Source organism: Anolis carolinensis, unplaced genomic scaffold (genome assembly GCF_035594765.1).
Source record: "Anolis carolinensis isolate JA03-04 unplaced genomic scaffold, rAnoCar3.1.pri scaffold_26, whole genome shotgun sequence".
NCBI lineage: Eukaryota > Metazoa > Chordata > Lepidosauria > Squamata > Dactyloidae > Anolis > Anolis carolinensis.
In genome coordinates, this window is record NW_026943835.1 from 490,001 (window position 1) to 511,690 (window position 21,690).

The 21,690-nt window shown below is 44.9% G+C and overlaps 2 protein-coding genes across 3 annotated transcripts in view; both read left to right on the forward strand.

Annotated features, from left to right (window-relative positions):
* LOC134294870 (zinc finger protein 135-like) overlaps positions 1 to 7,913 on the forward strand; it is an 87,403-nt gene extending 79,490 nt beyond the window's left edge. For both annotated transcript variants that reach the window (XM_062966654.1, XM_062966653.1), the window contains exon 2: positions 3,170 to 7,913. In XM_062966654.1, coding sequence (XP_062822724.1) covers positions 3,784 to 5,148 — 1,365 coding nt within the window. In that variant the 5' untranslated portion in view covers positions 3,170 to 3,783 and the 3' untranslated portion in view covers positions 5,149 to 7,913. The remainder of the gene's footprint in view (positions 1 to 3,169) is intronic.
* LOC134294871 (zinc finger protein 135-like) overlaps positions 1 to 21,328 on the forward strand; it is a 40,226-nt gene extending 18,898 nt beyond the window's left edge. The window contains exon 2 of the mRNA XM_062966655.1: positions 18,908 to 21,328. Coding sequence (XP_062822725.1) covers positions 19,116 to 20,480 — 1,365 coding nt within the window. The 5' untranslated portion in view covers positions 18,908 to 19,115 and the 3' untranslated portion in view covers positions 20,481 to 21,328. The remainder of the gene's footprint in view (positions 1 to 18,907) is intronic.
* Positions 21,329 to 21,690: the final 362 nt, after the last annotated feature.

Consider the following 21,690-nt stretch of genomic DNA (forward strand, 5'->3'; position numbering starts at 1 on the left):
GGTAAGCAAAGAGACCTCCAAAGACCATCTAGATGATCTCATAAGACCATAGGTAAGCAAAGAGACCTCCAAAGACCATCTAGACGATCTCATAAGACCATAGGTAAGCAAAGAGACCTCCAAAGACCATCTAGATGATCTCATCAGACCATAGCTAAGCAAAGAGACCTCCAAAGACCATCTAGATGATCTCATAAGACCATAGGTAAGCAAAGAGACCTCCAAAGACCATCTAGATGATCTCATCAGACCATAGCTAAGCAAAGAGACCTCCAAAGACCATCTAGATGATCTCATCAGACCATAGCTAAGCAAAGAGACCTCCAAAGACCATCTAGATGATCTCATCAGACCATAGCTAAGCAAAGAGACCTCCAAAGACCATCTAGATGATCTCATCAGACCATAGGTAAGCAAAGAGACCTCCAAAGACCATCTAGACGATCTCATAAGACCATAGGTAAGCAAAGAGACCTCCAAAAACCAGCTAGACTTAGGTCAACCCTAAGTCTAAAGTTTAAGACAGGGGCCAGGTCAATGACCTTGGAGGGCCGCATCCGGCCCATGGGCCTTAGTTTGGGGACCCCTGATCTAGACGATCTCATAAGACCATAGGTAAGCAAAGAGACCTCCAAAGACCATCTAGATGAATATATACGGCAGGGGTCCCCAAACTAAGGCCCGGGGGCCGGATGCGGCCCTCCAAGGTCATTTACCTGGCCCCCACCCTCAGTTTTATAATATAATATTTTGTTATCTATATATATAAAAGAGTGATGGCATCAAGGCAGCGGACAAAACAACAAAAGTAAACACCCCACAACCTCGAAAATTGACATCACAACCCCTCATCCATGCCTCTAGGTTGATACAACAAAAAGAAAAGAAAAATAAATTCCTAATTAGAGGGAGAGGAATAATTGTTTTTATCCAATTGCTGCCAGTTACAAGGCTAAGCTCCGCCCACTTGGTCTCCTAGCAACCCACTCAGCCCAGTGTTAATAAAATAATGATAAAAAATAAATACAAATAATACAATAAAAATTATAAAAAACACTAAAATAATTAATACAATAAAATACTATAACAAAATGACTAAAAATAATACAACAAAATAATAAAATATAATAAATAAAAAAGATAAGTGACAATAAAATTAATTTAAAAAAATACAAATAACGTCAAATAAAAATTCCACAACAAGTTTTAACCGATACCACCACCACTTTGCCACAGCAACGCGTGGCCGGGCACAGCTAGTATACATATAATATTGATAATAATATTATAATGTAATACAATATAACACTAATAATAATACCATATAATAATATTAATTATATGTTCTATATTACATATAATATTACTAATAATATTACAGTATAGTGGTATAGTTCAATATAATATATAATGCTAATATGGTGCTATGCTAATAATATAATATATTGTATACACATATAATTTGTAAGCCACTCTGAGTCCCCTTTGGGGTCAGAAGGGTGTGATACAAATGTAGTAAATAAATGCAGTAAATAAATAAATAAATAATAAATACATAAATTTTAGACTTGGGCTCGCCCGAAGTTTGAAATAACTTGAAGGCACACAACAACAACAACAACAACAACAACAACAACAACCCTAATTAACTTGACAATCTCATTGGCCAGAAGCAGGACCACACTTCCCATTGAAATCCTGATCAATGTATGTTGGTTAAAATTGTTTGTATTTTTAAATATTGTATTGTTCTTTCGTTGTTCTTGTTATTGTTTTTGCACTACAAATAAGACATGTGCAGTGTGCATCGGAATTTGTATTTTTTTTCCAAATGATAATCCGGCCCGCCAACTGTCTGAAGGATTGTGGACCGGCCCTCGGCTTAAAAAGTTTGAGGACCCCTGATATACGGTATTTGTTTGCAGTTCTATCGTTAGCATTAGAAACCTTCCTTCTAGATCTGTCTTAACCCTGTGAGGGTGCCAGAGTTTGGGGAGATAGAATACCAGGCCATTTCTTTGGGAAGTTCCCTCTGAGGCCAGTTCTTCTCCCGGTCGTTTTCGTTTTCAGCCGTACAGAATCAAGGGATAACCTTTCAGGCCATGTGGAGACCCCTTGAAGGCTTCTTCCCAAAGGCATCCCGGGAAGACCGTTTCTCTCCGTGGCCTCGAGTTTTCTTAGGACTTCCTTGAGCCAAGCTAGTTCTTCTTGTATTCCACTGGATGGAGGGAAAAGAAGACAAGGAGGAAGTGGGCAAAGGGGAAAGGAGTTGGCAGGAAGGAGGCTTTGTGGCTGGAGCGGTGCCTGTCTTTGCATCTCATCATGGGCTCTACCGAGGGAACGCATGGCTTGGATGGAACGGAGTTCAGCATGGACTCATTTTTTGGACATCCCAACAAACCTCAACGTGGTTTTGAATTAGTCAGTTGGGAATGCAGGTCCTTGTTAGTTTGGAAGATTCATTTGGGAAATGTGGCAGGAGATGCTGAGGAAGCAGAGTTGGGAGTCCCTGTGGCATGGGAAATAATGACACAATCGATCCTTGTTCCTTTGAGCATTTAGCACGATGCTGGTAATTCATGGAAACCCGGGATCCAGAAAATGTTACACCCTTGAAGTTGGAAGGAGTTCTGCCTGCCTGCCTGAATGGAACTTAGTTCAGCATGGACTCAATTTGTGAATGTGGTTGTGAATGAGCCAGTTGGGAAGGCAGGTCCTTGTTAGTTTGGAAGATTCATTTGGGAAATGTGGCCGGAGTGACCCTTTGAGATGCTGAGGAAGCAAGGTGGTCCTTGTGGCAGGGGAGATGATGACACAATCAATAAAGAAATCCTTGTTTCTTTCAGCATTTAGCACAATGCTGGTAATTCATGGAAACCTGGGATCCAGAAAATGTTACACCCTTGAATGCTGGACGGAGTTCTGCCTGCCTGCCTTCTGTTCCTTTAACCACGTTTGGGTCTGACCCAGTGAAATGTGTCTGGCCCTCCAATATGGGAAAAGGGTTCAGTTCTCTCCTTCTGTGATTCCTTCCTTCTCTTATCCTGTCCTTCTATGTTTCCTCCCTTCCTTCCACCTTTCCTTTCTTCTTTCCTTTTTCGCTTTGTTTTCCTTGAGCCAGAGGTATGCGGCTTCATGTCTAACCTTTGGCTTCTTCTTTCTTGACCAGGACGTGAGAGTTCTCTGGAGCCACCCCTGCCGTGATGGGAAACGAACCAGCTTCTAGTCGATATTAAGGCATTTGGAAACCAAAGTGCAGAAAGGAAACCAGTCCTCTAGGAAAAAGGATTCCTCTCAAGGGGCTGATCCTGCTGAATTCCTACATTCACTTTGGATTCTAGAGTAGAACCATAGAAGAGACTTCATGAAGCACCCAGTCCAGGCCTCTGCCGTGCAGGAAAAGCCAAAGTACCCCTGACAGATGAGCATCTAGCTTCTGTTTAAAGGATTCCAAAGACCACCTATGAATATTCCTTGCCTAGAAAACCCTATGAAATTCATGGAGTCACCATTGATTAGTAACTTAAAAGCACATACATACAAACATACACACAGGTGGTTAGAAGAAGCAGGACACTATTTGCTACTCTGCATCAGGCTGGAAACTACATTTTGAGGCAGAGAGTTCCACCGCTGAACAACTCTTACAGTCAGGAAGTTCTTCTTAATGTTTTGATGGAATCTACTTTCCTGTAATTTGAACCCAGTGCTGTGAGTAATCAGAAAGGGAAAAACAAGAATCAAGTGTCCTTATTGGAATTAAATGTACATAGCACTGCTGACATGGAGGAGAAAGTATATAAATGTATCGAATGTGGAAAGAGCTTTAGTCAGCATGGAAAGCTGAAGAGACATCAAAGGACTCACACTGGGGAGAAACCCTATACATGCCTGGAGTGTGCACAGAGCTTTGCTCGTAGTTCAGATCTACGTACACATCAAAGGACTCACACTGGGGAGAAACCCTATAAATGCTTTGAGTGTGGACAGAGCTTCAGTCAGAGTTCAACTCTACATTCACATCAAAGGACTCACACTGGGGAGAAACCCTATAACTGCCTGGAGTGTGGACAGAGCTTTACTCAAAAGGGACACTTAGATTCACATCAAAGGACTCACACTGGGGAGAAACCCTATAACTGCCTGGAGTGTGGACAGAGCTTTGCTTTTAGTTCAAATCTACGTTCACATCAAAGAACTCACACTGGGGAGAAACCCTATAACTGCCTGGAGTGTGGACAGAGCTTTGCTCGTAGTTCAGGACTACGTTCACATCAAAGGACTCATACTGGGGAGAAACCCTATAACTGCCTGGAGTGTGGACAGAGCTTCACTCAGAAGGGAAGCTTACATACACATCAAAGAACTCACACTGGGGAGAAACCCTATAACTGCCTGGAGTGTGGACAGAGGTTCTCTTGTAATTCAAGTCTACATACACATCAAAGAACTCACACTGGGGAGAAACCCTATAAATGCCTGGAGTGTGGACAGAGGTTCTCTCGTAATTCAAATCTACATACACATCAAAGGACTCACACCTGGGAGAAACCCTATAAATGCCTGGAGTGTGGACAGAGCTTCACTCAGAAGGGACACTTACATATCCATCAAAGGACTCACACTGGGGAGAAACCCTATAAATGCCTGGAATGTGGACAGAGCTTTGCTCATAGTTCAAACCTACATTTACATCAAAGGACTCACACTGGGGAGAAACCCTATAAATGCCTGGAATGTGGACAGAGCTTCATTCAGAGTTCAAGTCTACGTTCACATCAAAGGACTCACACTGGGGAGAAACCCTATAAATGCCTGGAGTGTGAACAGAGCTTCACTGATTGTTCAGGCTTACGTAGACATCAAAGGATTCACACTGGGGAGAAACCCTATACATGCCTGGAATGTGGACAGAGCTTTGCTCATAGTTCAAGCCTACATTTACATCAAAGGACTCACACTGGGGAGAAACCCTATAACTGCCTGGAGTGTGGACAGAGCTTCACTCGGAAGGGAAGCTTACATACACATCAAAGAACTCACACTGGGGAGAAACCCTATAACTGCCTGGAGTGTGGACAGAGCTTTGCTTGTAGTTCAGGACTACGTAGACATCAAAGAACTCACACTGGGGAGAAAACCCTATAACTGCCTGGAGTGTGGACAGAGCTTCTCTCATAATTCAAATCTACATACACATCAAAGGACTCACACCTGGGAGAAACCCTATAAATGCCTGGAGTGTGGACAGAGCTTTACTCGAAGTTCAGGACTACGTTCTCATCAAAGGACTCACACTGGGCAGAAAACCTAGAAATGCATGGAGTGTGGACAGAGCTTTTCATGGAATAGACATCATAGAATTCACTCTGGAGAGAATGGTATTAATTGACACCAGAGTGACATTCTAACATGTACAAAAGCAACTCTTGCAAATTTTGGAAATGCAAGCTCAAAGTTGGGACATTTCATCACATGTGGTGTATTGTAGAAAGGTTGAACTAAAATACAGTGTTCCCTCACCTATCACTGGGGTTAGGTTCCAGGACCACCCGCAATAAGTGAAAATCTGTGAAGTATATTTATACATTATTTTAGTAGTTATACACTATTTTAAGTCTTTATCAACCAATCGTGTTGAATCGTGAGAAATCCTGTTGCCACTTGGGCTCCTTTTCCCTCCCTTTGGCTTCTCCTTCCTCAGGATGTAAATTGTAATTTTTTTTATGATTTATAAAATTCTTTTAGAGTTTATTGAAAAACTGCGAAACAGCGAATCCGCAAACAGTGAAACGCAAAGTAGTGAGGGAACTCTGTACGTTCCATTCTGGAAGTAATTATATTATCTAAAGGGAGTTGAATAATGGGAGATAAAAATTAACAGATAGAATGAGGCTTTTAGTCACGTATCCATGTCTGTTTGTTAGTTCAGTTGTGTGTCTATGTAGGTAACTCGTTAGTCCAGGGGTCCCCAAACTAAGGCCCGGGGGCCGGATGCGGCCCTCCAAAGTCATTTACCTGGCTCCCGCCCTCAGTTTTATATAATATAATATATTGTATATACATATAATATTGATAATAATCTTATGTTATACAATATAATACTAATAGTAATACCATATAATAATATTAATTATATGTTATATATTACATCTATATATATAAAAGAGTGATGGCATCACGGCGACCCACAAAACAACAAAACTACAGGCCCCCCAACCGCGAAATTTGACAACACAACCCATCATCCACGCCTCTAGGTTGATACAACAGAAAGAAAAGAAAAATAAAGTCCGAATTAGAGAGAGAGGAATAATTGCTTTTATCCAATTGCTGCCAGTTAGAAGGCTAAGCTCCTCCAACTTGGTCTCCTAGCAACCCAATAAAAAACAATAAAAAACACTAAAAAATTAATACAATAAAATACTATAATAGAAAATAACTAAAAATAATTCAAGAAAATAATAAAGTATAATAAATAAAAATATAACTTACAATAAAATTAATTTTAAAAATGCAAATAACGTCAAATAAAAATAACACAACAATTTTTAACCAATACCACCACCACTTTGCCACAGCAACGCGTGGCCGGGCACAGCTAGTATTATATAATAGTATAGTGGTATAGTTCAATATATTAATATATAATGCTAATATTGTGCTATGCTAATAATATATTGTATTGTATGTACATTCAGCTGCTCTGAGTCCCCTTTAGGGTGAGAAGGGTGGGATATAAATGTAGTAAATAAATGTAGTAAATAAATAATTAATTTTAGACTTGGGCTCAGCCAAAGTCTGACATGACTTGAAGGCACACAACAACAACAACAACAATCCTAATTAACTTGACCAGGGGTCCCCAAACTAAGGCCCGGGGGCCGGATGCGGCCCTCCGAGGTCATTTACCTGGACCCCGCCCTCAGTTTTATAATATAATATATTGTATATACATATAATGTTGATAATAATACTATAATGTAATACAATATAACACTAATAATAATACCATATAATAAGATTAATTATATATTCTATATTACATATAATGTTACTAATAATATTACAGTATAGTGGGTTAGTTCAATATAGTAATATATAATGCTAATATTGTGCTATGCTAACAATATAATATATTGTATGTACTAGGCTTGATCGATCCATGAAAAATTTGATTGTAAACTCGTTTCAAAACTAGAGGGGGCAGTTTTTCGTTTTTGTTGCTATTTACGAATTTTGTCCCCAAAATTTTTCGAAATTAACGAAAATTCGTTATTTTCGAAATTAATTCGTTAATGGCGGAAGCGCATGCGCGGTCGCCCCAAAACAGCCCCGGGGGGGGGGGTCGGGGGCTCTCCTGCTCTCATTTTTTCAGCTATACTGATCAAATTTGGTACAGTGGGAGAACACAATCCACCCTGCTTGTTTGCTAAATTGCAGAGCGTTTGCCCTTTCCTAAGATTTATTGCACAATTTTATAGTTTACTGTGCCCGGTCACGCGTTGCTGTGGTGTATGGGAATTCTTTGTTAGGTAGGTGGAATAACAGTGAATAATAGCTTTGTAGCCTGAAAGCCTGGCCATTTTCTTATGGGAATCCTTGTTTGGTGAGGTGGAATAGAAAGGAATAGGCTTGCTGCTTGGAAGGTTAGGTACTTGCCTTTTAGGGGGGTAGAATTGTAATGAATAGCCTCGGTGGTTCAAAGCCTGGGTGCTTGCTATCTAGGGGAATTCTTTGGTTGGTCAGATTCAGAGTAGTATCACTGTTTCAAAGCCTGGTCGCCTTTTTCGAAGGTTAATCTTTTATTGGTCTGGTTGAATTGCACTGAATATCCTTGCAGCTCAAAAGTCTGGCTGTATTTATTATTTTGTATTATATATATTACTAAATATAGAAAGCATGGCACATTGCCTGTTGTGGGTTTTGGCCTTTTTTTGGTGTTGTGATTGTGTTTATTGTGTGATTGTGTTGTAACTTACTGGAGGCAAGAAAAGAAAAGAAAGAAAAAGCCACAGCCGGCAAGGCCCATACCTTGAAATACTGCCCAGGGGGGCCGGCCACCGTTGCCCGGCACGCTTCCCAGAGACAGAGAGAGAAGTAAAATACCTGGAAATGTGGGCGCAAGCCCCTCAGACGTGTCTTCTGAATGTCTGCTAGTGAACTGTGGGCCCAAGCCCCACTGACCAGGCCCCACGCCCACCACTGAACCCACATGGGGAAGGGCGTGTATTCTTCACGTCTGCTAGTGAACTGTGGGCCCAAGCCCCACTGACCAGGGGGGCCGGCCACCGTTGGCCGGCCCCACGCCCACCACTGAACCCACATGGGGAAGGGCGTGTATTCTTCACGTCTGCTAGTGAACTGGGGGCCCAAGCCCCACTGACCAGGGGGGCCGGCCACCGTTGGCCGGCCCCACGCCCACCACTGAACCCACATGGGGAAGGGCGTGTATTCTTCACGTCTGCTAGTGAACTGGGGGCCCAAGCCCCACTGACCAGGGGGGCCGGCCACCGTTGGCCGGCCCCACGCCCACCACAGAACCCACATGGGGAAGGGCGTGTATTCTTCACGTCTGCTAGTGAAATGGGGGCCCAAGCCCCACTGACTAATGTGTCAACCAGACCATAGCAACACAGTCTGTAGCCGACACAAAGGCACACTCCATGACAGCAAACCGTCAGCGGCCCTGGCCGCACCCTTCCCGGGAGGACACAAGCTAGCTGGCATTCCACAGGGAAATCGTGGACATCATGACATCAATAATGATTGTTCTAATACCACAGTAAGATCTTAATTGTTATTACCCGGCCCATCTTCCCGGAGGGACTCTGAGCAGCTTCCATGGGGCGTGGCCGTCAGCAATACAATGTGAACAATTAAACCCCAAAATTTTATATTTGTTAAAGGAAATGTTGCATCAATAACACATAAAATAAGAAAGCTGTCACAGCATTATCTGCTTAAAAAACAGAGGTGTAAAAACAGGGCTCTGTGGCCGAGGGCTGAATAATTGCACATAGATGAGGTAGTTTGAGAGTTAAAAATCAATAAAGTGCGAAATACTCTTTGCCTGGAAACCAATTCTTCATCTGCCAGCGATCCACCCCACAGTCCTCGAAGGCTTTTCAGAACTGGAATGTTTTACGGCTCTGATGTCAGGTTAATGTTTCTATGGCGTTGAACTAGAGGGAAGAGTTGTGTGTGTGTCTGGTGTTATTAAAGGTAAATGACCAAAGCTGGGTTGAGAAGGAAGCCAAAGGGAACCACAGAGATGTATAACTGTCAACAGCATGGATTGGATGAGGAGGGTTTGACTGACCTTTACTTTATTCTTGCAACATCTCACTGTAGGTGTGGACTGTGGTCTGCAAGTTAGTAGAGGTTTTGCAGAGCTGTGTCCACACTACACAAAAAAAGAAAAGAGACTTCATGCAAAAATTGGAGGACCGCATACTGGCATTGTCATCGCAATGCCGTAGTCCAGAAACCTGCAGATGTCAGAGCTTGACCGTTAGGAAGGCAGAGCGTGGGAAAAAACGGCACTTTTGAAAAGAATTCCTTTTTGAAAAACAAGACAGTGCCTGGGAGTGTTAGAAGATCCAACTGGTCCATCCTCCATGTTTTATTGCCCGTCCGATTCAAGGAGGTAGTGATCTTACAGGCATAGCATCAGGATGGCATGGACTTGAAGGAAGTGACGCCGTTGATGTCCAACAGGAATTTCTTTTCTGAATCTGTCCGAGAGTTCTCCATAGATAGTTGAAGACTACAAGTCTTACTTCTGAGTGTAAGACTTTCTGCGGTGAGATTCCACCCTCTTCTATCGTCCTACCAACAAACAGAACCAGCGCCCAAGGGTCACTAGCAGCCGCAAAGGCACACGCCCTGACAGGCAAAGGGCACCGTCCTCGGGCGCGGACAGAGGGCGAGGGGAACCGTAGGCGTCTGTCCCTCGGCAACAGCGTCGACAACCGCCTCTCAAGGTGATGGGACAGTGGAAGAAGAAAATTTAGAAAAGTGGTGGACAAGGCCGAGGTGTCCCGCTTTCAGCGGTGCGGTGATTCCACCCTCTTCTATCGTCCTACCAACAAACAGAACCAGCGCCCAAGGGTCACTAGCAGCCGCAAAGGCACACGCCCTGACAGGCAAAGGGCACCGTCCTCGGGCGCGGCAAGATAGCGGGGGGAACAAAAGGCGGTCGTCCCGCGGCCACAGCGTCGATTACACTGCCTTTAAAGGAGATGGGAAAGTGGAAGAAGAAAGTTTGAAAAAGAGGAGGACAAGGCCGAGGTGTCCTGCTTTCTGCGGTGCGGTGATTCCACCCTCTTCTATTGTCCCTGCCAACAAGCCAGCAAATTGAAGTTCCCACGCCACAGAACCTGCGCCCAGAGGTCACTATCAGCCGCAAAGGCACACGCCCTGACGGGCAAACGCCACCGTCCACGTGCGCGGCCAGAGGGCCAGAACAACCAAAGGCGGCCGTTCCGCAGCAACAGCGTCAATCACAGCCTTTCAAGGTGATGGGACCCAAGGTTTACATTTTGAGAAATTTGTCCAAATTTGATGGTGTTCCACTGTCTTTGACGATTTGACCCTCTGAGTTATACCAACAAGCCAGCAAAATTCGGTTCGCACTCGACGGAACCTGCGCCCAGAGGTCACTAGCAGCCGCAAAGGCACACGCCCTGACGGGCAAACGCCACCATCCACGTGCGCGGCCAGAGGGAAAGGGGGACCAAAGGCGGCCGTACCGCGGCCACTGCGTCGACCACAACCGCTCAAGCCGATGGGACAGTGAAAGATGAAACTTTAGAGAAGTGCTGGCCAAAGTCGAGGTGTTGTATTAATCCCCGTGGCAAAACACGTCCTCAAAGGTTCAGATGGACAGATATATCAAAAAAATATGACTCTGGCGTATTCCTTCACCTTAAATGAATATCCGAAGTATCCTCATCAAATATATCACTGCTCTTTCTGTACAGGAACTCTTAGGATCTGAAGAAGTCCAAAAATTCCTGGCTCATGAGGGAAATAATGTTTGAACCCAAAAAATTAAAAAATGGAATTGAATGAAATCCGTAATGAACCCTAAGAGGATGCATATCCTACCTAGGATTTCATGGAGTAATTTCTCACCAAAAATCCTTCTACCTCTAGAGCGTCACTATTGAGGGAGAGAAAAAACTTTGTGACTTCAGACTACAGAGATGGACCAAAAGTCACTTTATTAAGTTCAACAGGGACAAATGAAAGAAACTTCACTTTGTTAAACATAATGTAAATCCAAGCGACATTTCTTTGGACGCCTAGCTTGACAGCACTGTGTGAGAAAACTGTCTGTGAGTCCTCGTGGACAACAACATAACAATGAGCCTACTATGGTTTGCGGCAGAGCAAATATCCAATGGGCTTTAGGCATGCATTAACAGGGGAATATCGTCGTCTAGATCCAAGGCAGTCCTGTTCCCACTCTACTCTGCCGTGGTCAGACCGCACCTGGAATAATATGTCCAACTTTGCGCAACGCAGATAAATGGAGATGCGTTCAAGCTTGAAAGTGTATAGAGGATTCCGACTACAATGAAAAAGGGTCTGATCAAGCAGTATGAGTAGAGGCTTTATTAGCTGGTAATCATTGTTTGGCCTGCAGAAGAGAAGGCTGAGAGGAGAAATGTTAGCAATGTACAAATATGTGAGGGGTAGTCAGGGAGGAGGAAGCAAGCTTATTTTCTGCTGCCCAGAAGACAACAGGACGGAGCAGTGTGTTCCAACAAGTGGAATGGTGATTCCACCTGAACATCAAGAAGAACTTCCTGACTGTGAAGAGTGTTCTGGAGTGGAACTGTCTCCCCCGGACTGTGTTGGGGCCTCCTTCTTTTGAAGCTTTTAAGCATAGGCTCGATGGCCATCTGTCGGGAATGCTTTGAATGAAACTTCCTGCGTGTCTGTTGGGGGAGAACTCGATGGCCCATGAGTTCTATTCCAACTCTACTTTTCTATGGTTCCATGATTCAATGATTCGGGAAACGGCGCCTTGTGATTGATGAACCCAAAAACAACAGTGGGCAACGGTGAGTGATGATAAAAACGAGAAAGGAAGGAAAAAGAGAGAGGAAAGCATTGTAGGTTAGAGGAGAGAGTTGTTAGACAGAGTCCAAAGGGGCAACCCCACCCCTGGCCACCCACCAAAGTAGCCAAAGTTACTCTGAAGCAGAGCTGATTAAAGGAGAACTATTGCTCTAAGAGCCGTCGGTGTCAAAATCCAAATCTGGGAAATTCAACACGGGAAGGTTGGCCTTCAGGAAAACCAGTTTCTCAACTGTTTGCGGGTCCAGCAAGCTGCGGTGGGGCGTGACTACATCTCCCGCTAGGCTGAAGACCCTTTCGCTCTGCACGCTCGTGGGAGGACAGCTGAGGAACTGGCGGGCTACGTGTGACAGGTCCGGCCACATGTGTTCGCGTGAAGCCCAATAGGCCAATGGATCACAAGAGATTATCTCAGGAGGCTCCTCAAAGTACCTGTTGACCGAGCATTCGGCCGAGTCCACCTTCTGAGCAGAAGCCAGCAAAGAGGATTCTTCAGAGCAGGCAAGTATGGCCACCGTCTCCGCAAAAAATACGTTTCCTGGTCGCTACTGGAGATCCGTATCCCTTCGGCAAACACCTCCCGGCTCCCCGGGACTTTCTGTCTCGCCACTAGCGCTAGTGCTGGGGGTGACAGGCATTTCCGGAAGAGGGGCCGCTGTGCCCGTTTCCTCCACCCTGGCAGCAAAGACCTCCCTTACAAGGTTAACTAGTTGGGCCTTCCACACGGTAAAGTCTTTTGGGCAGACGTTGTACTTTAGCCGGGGATCACACAAGGCCGCCAGCATATGGACCTTGCTGGAAAGAAGTGGCTCAAGGCGTTTCCGTACAGCAAAGGACAACCTCCTCACCACCTCCTGGGCCGGCGGTGTCAGCGGTCCAGCCAGGGAGTCCATTGTTCGACCGGCCCCAAGCCTTTCTAGGTGCCTCCTTAGCCTCAAGACCATGGGCACTGCCTGGCTCAGAAGGGCTTTTGAGTCCGAAAGGGTGTCAGTGACATGTTTGAATGGCTTTAGTATGTCTACTAGCTGGGAGATGGTGTCCCACTCTTGCTTATTTGGAACAAGTTTGCTAACTGGCGCAACCAATGTGAGGGAGATGCCGTGTACCGCCTTCTGCTGCTCGACCATGCGTTCAAGCATTTTAAAGGTTGAATTCCACCGAGTTGAGACGTCCTGGAGCAGCTTGTGCTGCGGGAGGCCTTCAAGGCTCTGCCTCTCTCTCAGCTGCCGGGCTGCCTTGATGCTCCGGTGGAAGTAGCCCGCGATCTTTCTACAGCGCTCGATCAGCAGGGAGATGTTTGCGTTGCTGGCTGGCTGCTCTTCCGGGCTCTTTAAACCTTCCTTGACGGTATTGTGAAGCATGTGGGCCATGCAGGACACATTCTGAAACCCGGCACTTTCAACCGCTTTGATCATATTTTTCCCAGCGTCAGTCACCATAAAGCCCCTCCTCATTTCTTCCGGCCTATACTGCATCCACTCCCCCATAATGTTTTCCAGAGAGCTGCAGATGGTCTCTGCCTTGTGATCTCGATCAACTACCTCCAACGCGAGGAGTGCCCAACGATGGGATGTATCCATACTGCCTTCCTTCTCCCACCAATGTGCTGTGAGAGAGAGGTAGGAATGGCCTCCTCCCAAGCTTGACCAAATGTCAGAGGTAAAATGGATGTGTCCTCCCATGGCGCTACGCAACATCTGTGAAATGCGTTCCTTACAGCCCTCGTACAAGCCGGGAATTACTTTTCTGGAAAAGGTGTGACGGGAGGGGATTTTGTATCGGGGGCACAGCCGTTTCATAAGGCGTACGAAGCCTTCTTGTTCAACCAGGTGGAAGGGATGGTGATCAAGGGCAATCATCTCTCCCACACTTTGGGTTATCTGCTGGGGTGTGAGTAATGTTTCCCCCGTTTTCTTTCTGGGTAATGGAATGGCCCAATCCTCCAAGGTGGACTGTGTCTGCCTTCCACCATCTTCACCAGGAGAACTTTGTGTGCTAAGGCTGCCACTGGAAGGGCTTGCAGTTCCCCCTCCTACCGATATGGAGGGATGGTGTCGCTTCAAGTGAGAACTCAACCCCGAGGTCGAAAGATGTCTCGTGTCTCTGCCTCTGCTGATATTTGCCCCACAGTGCCTACAAACAGCCAAGGTAGCACTCTGAGAGTGCACATGGAAATGGTCCCAAATATAAGACCTAGGCCTCCCCACAGCCACTGTGGGGACGCCCACTGAGATAGGAGTCGTGGGCACCCTTTCGTCAGCTTGAGAAAGTTTTTGTTTGGATGGTACAACCTCCTCTACCTCCTCCTCACTGTCAGTAGCGGGTGGAGGGGTGGGGTTATCTATATCCTCACTATCCACCACCTGTAGTTCCAGGACGGCTACACCTGTATGTTCCATTGATCGTCCTGTGGTCTCAGCTCTATAAGACAACTGGCTCGGTGTGGAGGGCTGTGTACTTTCTGCATGCGAACAGCCGGCTTCTTCATCAAGTCCACCCACTCCCATAGTTCGGCGTTCCAGACGGATGGGACCCACCCTTACTTTTTTGGCCCCCCACAGTGTCCTGGCTGTGCCTTTACCACTATCAGGACTTGCTCCCCCAGACCCGCGTACAGCTGAACGTTTCATGACAGCAGGAGTGTTTTCAGGAGACAGATGGGGGGATGGAAAGGTGTCGTGGAAGTGGTGAAAAATATTTCTGGTTTCTTGATTGGCAACGTGTTATGTTATTAAGGGTATCTTAACTGCCGCAAAACCGTCTATGTATTTTTTAGCTAATTTTATTTTTTTACAAGGGGATACCTGTACTTTCAAGTTCTGCCAAGGACTAATGGGAGCTGCAGTTGTTTTTGGCAAAGTTGGCTTTTGAAACACAGGGTGCGACCCTTTCACGGAGAGACTGCCCTATTTGAGCAATGAAAGGGCAAAAGTGGGTCCCTTTTTTCCCAAAAAGGAGTTTTTTGAGTTCTGCCAAGGACTAATGGGAGCTGCAGTTGTTTTTGGCAAAGTTGGCTTTTGAAACACAGGGTGCGACCCTTTCACGGAGAGACTGCCCTATTTGAGCAATGAAAGGGCAAAAGTGGGTCCCTTTTTTCCCAAAAAGGAGTTTTTTGAGTTCTGCCAAGGAGTAATGGGAGCTGCAATTCTTTTTGCCCAAGTTGGCTTTTTATTCAGAGACCCTGGCACGGAGAAAAACAGCCCTGCATGAGGCAAGGGCCAAATCACCAGGCTCCCTTGTTTCCAAAAACCCTTTAGAAGAAAAAAAGGCGCAGCAGAATAATTGCTGGCCGTGTGGGAAAATTGCAAACGCCAATCTCGTGAGGAAAAAAACACCCACAGGCCCTTTGCAAAAAATTATAAAAGCAACACCCAACACCCAACAGTTTACCCACACCTCCCAAACTCACCCACCCAAAACTTTCTCCCGGTCTTCAGCCTAGCTCAGCTCTAGAAAACAGCCAAGGAGGCTGTGACGCAGCAAAGTTTCCTGCCTGCCTGCCTGCCTGCCCAAACTCCCTTCCACCCTCTTCAGAATCCCCGGAGCGAATGAGCCACGAGGCTGAGTGCAGGCTCTTTTCAGGACGTCCTACCAGCCCCTCCCCCTGGTTTAACGTGCTCTCTGATTGGCCACAAGGTGCCAACAACACGCTAGGTTGCCCCAGTGCCATTAAACAAGTTTGGGTGATTTGCAAAAGCATTTTTTAAAAACGAAAAAAAAGGCGCCATAACGGAAAACGGCCAATCGCGGTTCGAAACCGCGATATCCAGGCGTGTGGACAACCAAGGTTCAATATTGCTTCAAAACTAACGAAAATAACGAATTAATAACGGATAACGGGGAAAACTAATTATTTGAGCAAGCCTAGTATGTACATATAATTTGTAAGCCACTCTGAGTCCCCTTTGGGGCGAGAAGGGTGTGATACAAATGTAGTAAATAAATATAGTAAATAAATAAATAAATTTTAAACTTAGGCTCACCCAAAGTCTGAAATGACTTGAAAGCACACAACAACAACAACAACAACAACCCTAATTAACTTGACTATCTCATTGGCCATAAGCAGGCCCACACTTCCTACTGAAATCCTGATAAATGTATGCTGGTTAAAATTGTTTTTATTTTTAAACATTGTATTGCTCTTTCATTGTTATTTAATTGTTCTTGTTGTTGTTGTTTTTGCACTACAAATAAGACGTGTGTAGTGTACATTGGAATTTGTTTGTATTTTTTTTCAAATGATAATTTGGCCCCTCAACAGTTTGAAGGATTGTGGACTGGCCCTCTGCATAAAAAGTTTGGGGACCCCTGTTCCAGGTGGTCAAGGGGCTTCTCTGGGCCGAGTCTGGCCCCTCCCTTGGGCAGCGGGGTCAAGGGTCAGCGCCACTCCCACAGGGGAAAGAGGTTCAGTATTTCCTTCTCTGACCCATTGATATCCCGCCCTCCTTTCTCGCCCCGAAGGGGACTCAGAGCGGCTGACACATTAAATTCACAGACAATATTATATTATTAGCATAGCACAATACTGGCCATAAACTACTATATTGTACTATATCAATATATTGTAATGTTATTAATACAGTAGAGTCTCACTAATCCAAGCCTCTGGATAATCCAAGCCATTTTTGTAGTCAATGTTTTCAATATATCGTGATATTTTGGTGCTAAATTCGTAAATACAGTAATTACAACATAACATTACTGCGTATTGAACTACTTTTTCTGTCAAATTTGTTGTATAACATGAAGTTTTGGTGCTTAATTTGTAAAATCATAACCTAATTTGATGTTTAATAGGCTTTCACTTGATCAGTCCTTATAATCCAAGATATTCGCTTATCCAAGCTTCTGCCGGCCTGTTTAGCTTGGATTAGTGAGACTCTACTGTATTACATGTAATATATAGTATATAATTAACATTATTATATTGTATTATTAGTATTACATTGTATTACAAAATAATATTATTAATTTTCTGTTATAGATTGGCATCCTTTCACACCCATTCCCTCCCCCCACCCGGCAGTCCCCATAACCCTCCAGCCTCCCCCACCCCCCTCCAACAATACAAAGTGCAAATGCGAGTCCCCACGGGGAGATGGTGGCGGGGTATAAATAAAGTTTTATTATTATTATTATTATTATTATTATTATTATTATTAAAGTGCAGAGGGTGCATGAGCAGCATAGGTATAGGGTCTGACCCAACTAAAGTGCAAGGCAGGCAGTGGGTATTATGATGGTGAACTAATTCAGTATGGTGAAATATGGTTTTATAACGTGCCACGGCACGTGATAAACTTAGTAAATTGCTCATGCTTAGTAAGGCATTTGTGAGGCATCTTCCAGGACAGGAATGGACAGAGTGGGTGCCGTTCTTCCCCAGGTTGGGATTTAATGGCTTAGATTACGGCAGACACGTTCCTACAACCTTGTACACATAACCCGTGTTTCTCTCCATCGCCTTCACCTGCTGAAAAGCCTTTCCCCACAACAGAGGGCAGGAAATAGAGGCGGAAATGGACAGGGGTGGAAAGGGCTGGGCAGGAAGGAGGGTTTCCCGACTGATCTGTGCCTGTGAATTTGCATGCCGTCCTGCGGCTCAACCAAGGGAGTGAACAGCCCAACGGGGACTTAGTCCAGGCGAGACCAGTTCTGTGGACATCTCAGCATGCCTAAATGGGGTGTTGAATTTGCCAGGCAGGAAGGCAACGTCTTTGGGAATTTGGGGTTCCTTTGAGAGATGTAGGAAATGTGGTGGCAGCAGAGGTCCAATTTGGGATGCACAGGAAACGGACCTGGGATCCCTTGTGGCCTGAAAGGGAACCTGAAATTCATGAAATCATTAATGTAGCAGGTCTTGAATATTTCATTTAAAGACCCTAATAATCCCGTACCTAGATGACCCTTACTCAAAAATCTTGTTTTTCCATGAAAGTGTTGACAGGACATGTTCTGCCTGACATTTGCTCTTTGCTCACAATGTAAGGTCATGCAAACTACAGTAATGATTTGGCTGCTGGATGAACTATGAACATGTCACCTGAGGATAGTGCATACGTGGAGCAAACTATGGACACTTCACCTGATGTGATGAGTAATGAGTTATATAAGTTACAAGGCAACTACGCAAGTCCAAAAGGATTGTAATAGTCAGCAAATTCCATTGTCAGTTAGCTTCTGCGCATGCTCTGTAAAATTGTATAAATTGGAAAGCCACGACAGGCAAGGTGTGGCATTGCGTTTTCTGGGCATTAGCTAACATTGTCACCTGCTCTTGGCCAAAAGTAAACTATCTTGAAGACAACTTCTGCTGTCAGTCTGCTTTCTTCACCCGCATCCAAACGAAATTCCACAACATCATCAGTAAAGGGATCATTGTGCCTCTTAAGATTAAACTTATGCTGGTAATTCAAGGAAACCCATTATTCAGAGTGAATGACGTCCTGTCTATGGTCTGTTTGACTGACTGCCTTGTGTTTCTTTAGCCATGTTTAGGTCAAGCCAACAAAACCAATGTGGTTCTTTAGTATTGTACGAAGGTCCCTTTTTTCTTCCATCCATCCCTCTTTCCTTCCATCAATCACTCATTATTTTCATCCTCCCTCCCTTCTTTCCTTCTGAATCCATCCCTTATTGTTCATAAATCTGTGATCACCTTTGCTTGTTTCTGTGTGTCCTTGAGACCCTTCATATCTCCATTTCTGGGTAGTTCAATTTTCAACACAAGCACTGAATGGAAAAGAGGATCATCTTGGAAATAAAGGAAGTTTGCAGGTTCATGTTTAACCTTTTGCTCTTCTTTCTTGATCAGGGAAATGAAGACCCTATGAAGTCACCACGGGCATAAAAAGAAAATATCAATATCTAGTGGAGATTGAGGAATTTGGAAACCAAAGGGCAATAATGAAAGAAATCCTGTGGGAAGAAGAAATCCTCTCTAGGTGCCAATCTTGTGGAACTCAATTTTGATCAGAAAGAAAAAGGGAACACTCACGTGTGCATATCACAAAACTGTCGACATGGAGGAGAAACCCTATACATGCCTTGAGTGTGGAAAGAGCTTCAGTTGGAGGAGCAGGCTGCTACTGCATGAAAGGACTCACACTGGGGAGAAACCTTTTAAATGCCCGGAGTGTGAAAAGAGCTTCACTCATAGTTCAGGCCTATATTCACATCTAAGGACTCACACTGGGGAGAAACCTTTTAAATGCCCGGAGTGTGGACAGAGCTTCACTGGGAGTTCAGGTCTACGTTCACATCTAAGGACTCACTCTGGGGAGAAACCTTTTAAATGCCCGGAGTGTGGACAGAGCTTCACTGAGAGTTCAGTTCTACGTTCACATCAAAGGACTCACACTGGGGAGAAACCTTTTAAATGCCCGGAGTGTGGACAGAGCTTTGCTCATAATGGAAGTCTACATTCACATCAAAGAACTCACACTGGGGAGAAACCCTATAACTGCCTGGAGTGTGGACAGAGCTTTACTCAAAAGGGACACTTAGATTCACATCAAAGGACTCACACTGGGGAGAAACCCTATAACTGCCTGGAGTGTGGACAGAGCTTTGCTTTTAGTTCAAATCTACGTTCACATCAAAGAACTCACACTGGGGAGAAACCATATAAATGCCTGGAGTGTGGACAGAGCTTTGTTTGTAGTTCAGGACTACGTTCACATCAAAGAACTCATACTGGGGAGGAACCCTATAACTGCCTGGAGTGTGGACAGAGCTTCACTCGGAAGGGAAGCTTACATAGACATCAAAGGAGTCACACTGGGGAGAAACCCTATAAATGCCTGGAGTGTGGACAAAGCTATACTTGTAGTTCAGGATTACGTTCACATCAATGGACTCACACTGGGGAGAAACCATATAAATGCCTGGAGTGTGGACAGAGCTTTGCTCGTAGTTCAGATCTACGTTCACATCACAGGACTCACACTGGGGAGAAACCCTATAACTGTCTGGAGTGTGGACAGAGCTTCGCTCGTAGGGGACATCTAGTTTCACATGAAAGGACTCACACTGGGGAGAAACCCTTTAAATGCCTGGAGTGTGAACAGAGCTTCACTCATCGTTCAGGCCTACGTAGACATCAAAGGATTCACACTGGGGAGAAACCCTATGCATGCCTGGAGTGTGGACAGAGCTTCACTCATAGTTCAGGCCTACGTAGACATCAAAGGATTCACACTGGGGAGAAACTCTATACATGCCTGGAGTGTGGACAGAGCTTTCCTCATAGGGGAAGTCTAGTTTCACATCAAAGGACTCACACTGGGGAGAAACCCTATACATGCCTGGAGTGTGGACAGAACTTCACTCATAGTTCAGGCCTTCGTTCACATTGTCAGGGTATTGTGAATTGTGTGAAATGTTGAAATCAATCTAGGCTGTTAGAAATGCCTTCTGTGTTGGTTTCGGCAAGGCATTTCCGTAACTATGGAGTTAATAAGAACCTGCTTTGATTGATGTATCACAGGACCAATGGGGTCAAGTTTGTTTGACCGGAACTTTCTTCATGGTCTGTGGAATGCAGGGGGAGTGTCGTCTGAGTGTGTGTTCAGCGTGAGCTTTCACTGAAGATGGACGCTGTAGCCGAGGAGACACAAGCCATGTGTCCGGGACTTAATGTAAATAACTGCAACTGTAAATAGTTATGTAAATAAAGTTAAACAACAGTTGGATTTCAACTGACCCTTCGACTGCCTGAGATTGAGCATGTTTTGAAACCATGCCGTAAGAACAGAAGGAACCGAAAGAAGGACTAAACTTTAGGCCAGGGGTCCTCAAACTTTTGAAGTGGAGGGCCGGTTGACGGTCCTTCAGACTATTGGGGGGGGGGGGTGGACTATGATGAAATAGTCCAAAATTAGGATTGTTGTTGTGTGCCTTCAAGTCATTTCAGACTTAGGACAACCCTAAGTCTAAAGTTCAGGACAGGGGCCAGGTCAATGACCTTGGGGGCCGCATCTGGCCCACGGGCCTTCGTTTGGGGACCCCTGCTTTAGACTATCAAATGCAGGGGCCTCAAAGATCCAGCACGCTTTCCGGAACCGCCGAGACCACGTCTGTCGGGAGAACGTGATCACCTCTTCCGAGCAGGGCCTGTGCGTGAGAATATGGATGTATGGGTCTGCGTGTGGGTGAGAGCTCTCTCGGGATGTGATTTTGATATGATTGTGATGTGATTATCAATAAATGTTACAATGAAAGTGTTAAAACCAAATTTGGTCTCTGAGCCTCGTTGATCCATCACGATTCCCTAAACACTCTGCATCCATCAAAAGAACAGGAACCCTTTCGGTTCATAACACTTGTATTATTATTATTATTATTCTGTTAATATGTTTATATTATTGTTATCTATCTAAATCTAATCTATCTAAATCTAATCTTTCTTCTTAGTCTAAATCATTAGTGTGGACAGAGCTTCCACACTAAATCTAAAGAGCTAAATCTAAATCCATAATAAAAGTGAAAACCTGTATGTGTGTGGATGTGGCACGGGTGTCCACTCACACAGACAGCCTCCCTCCGGCCTCCACAAACAGGCCACCCTTCCCACTGCTGAGAAGCCAGCATGTCACT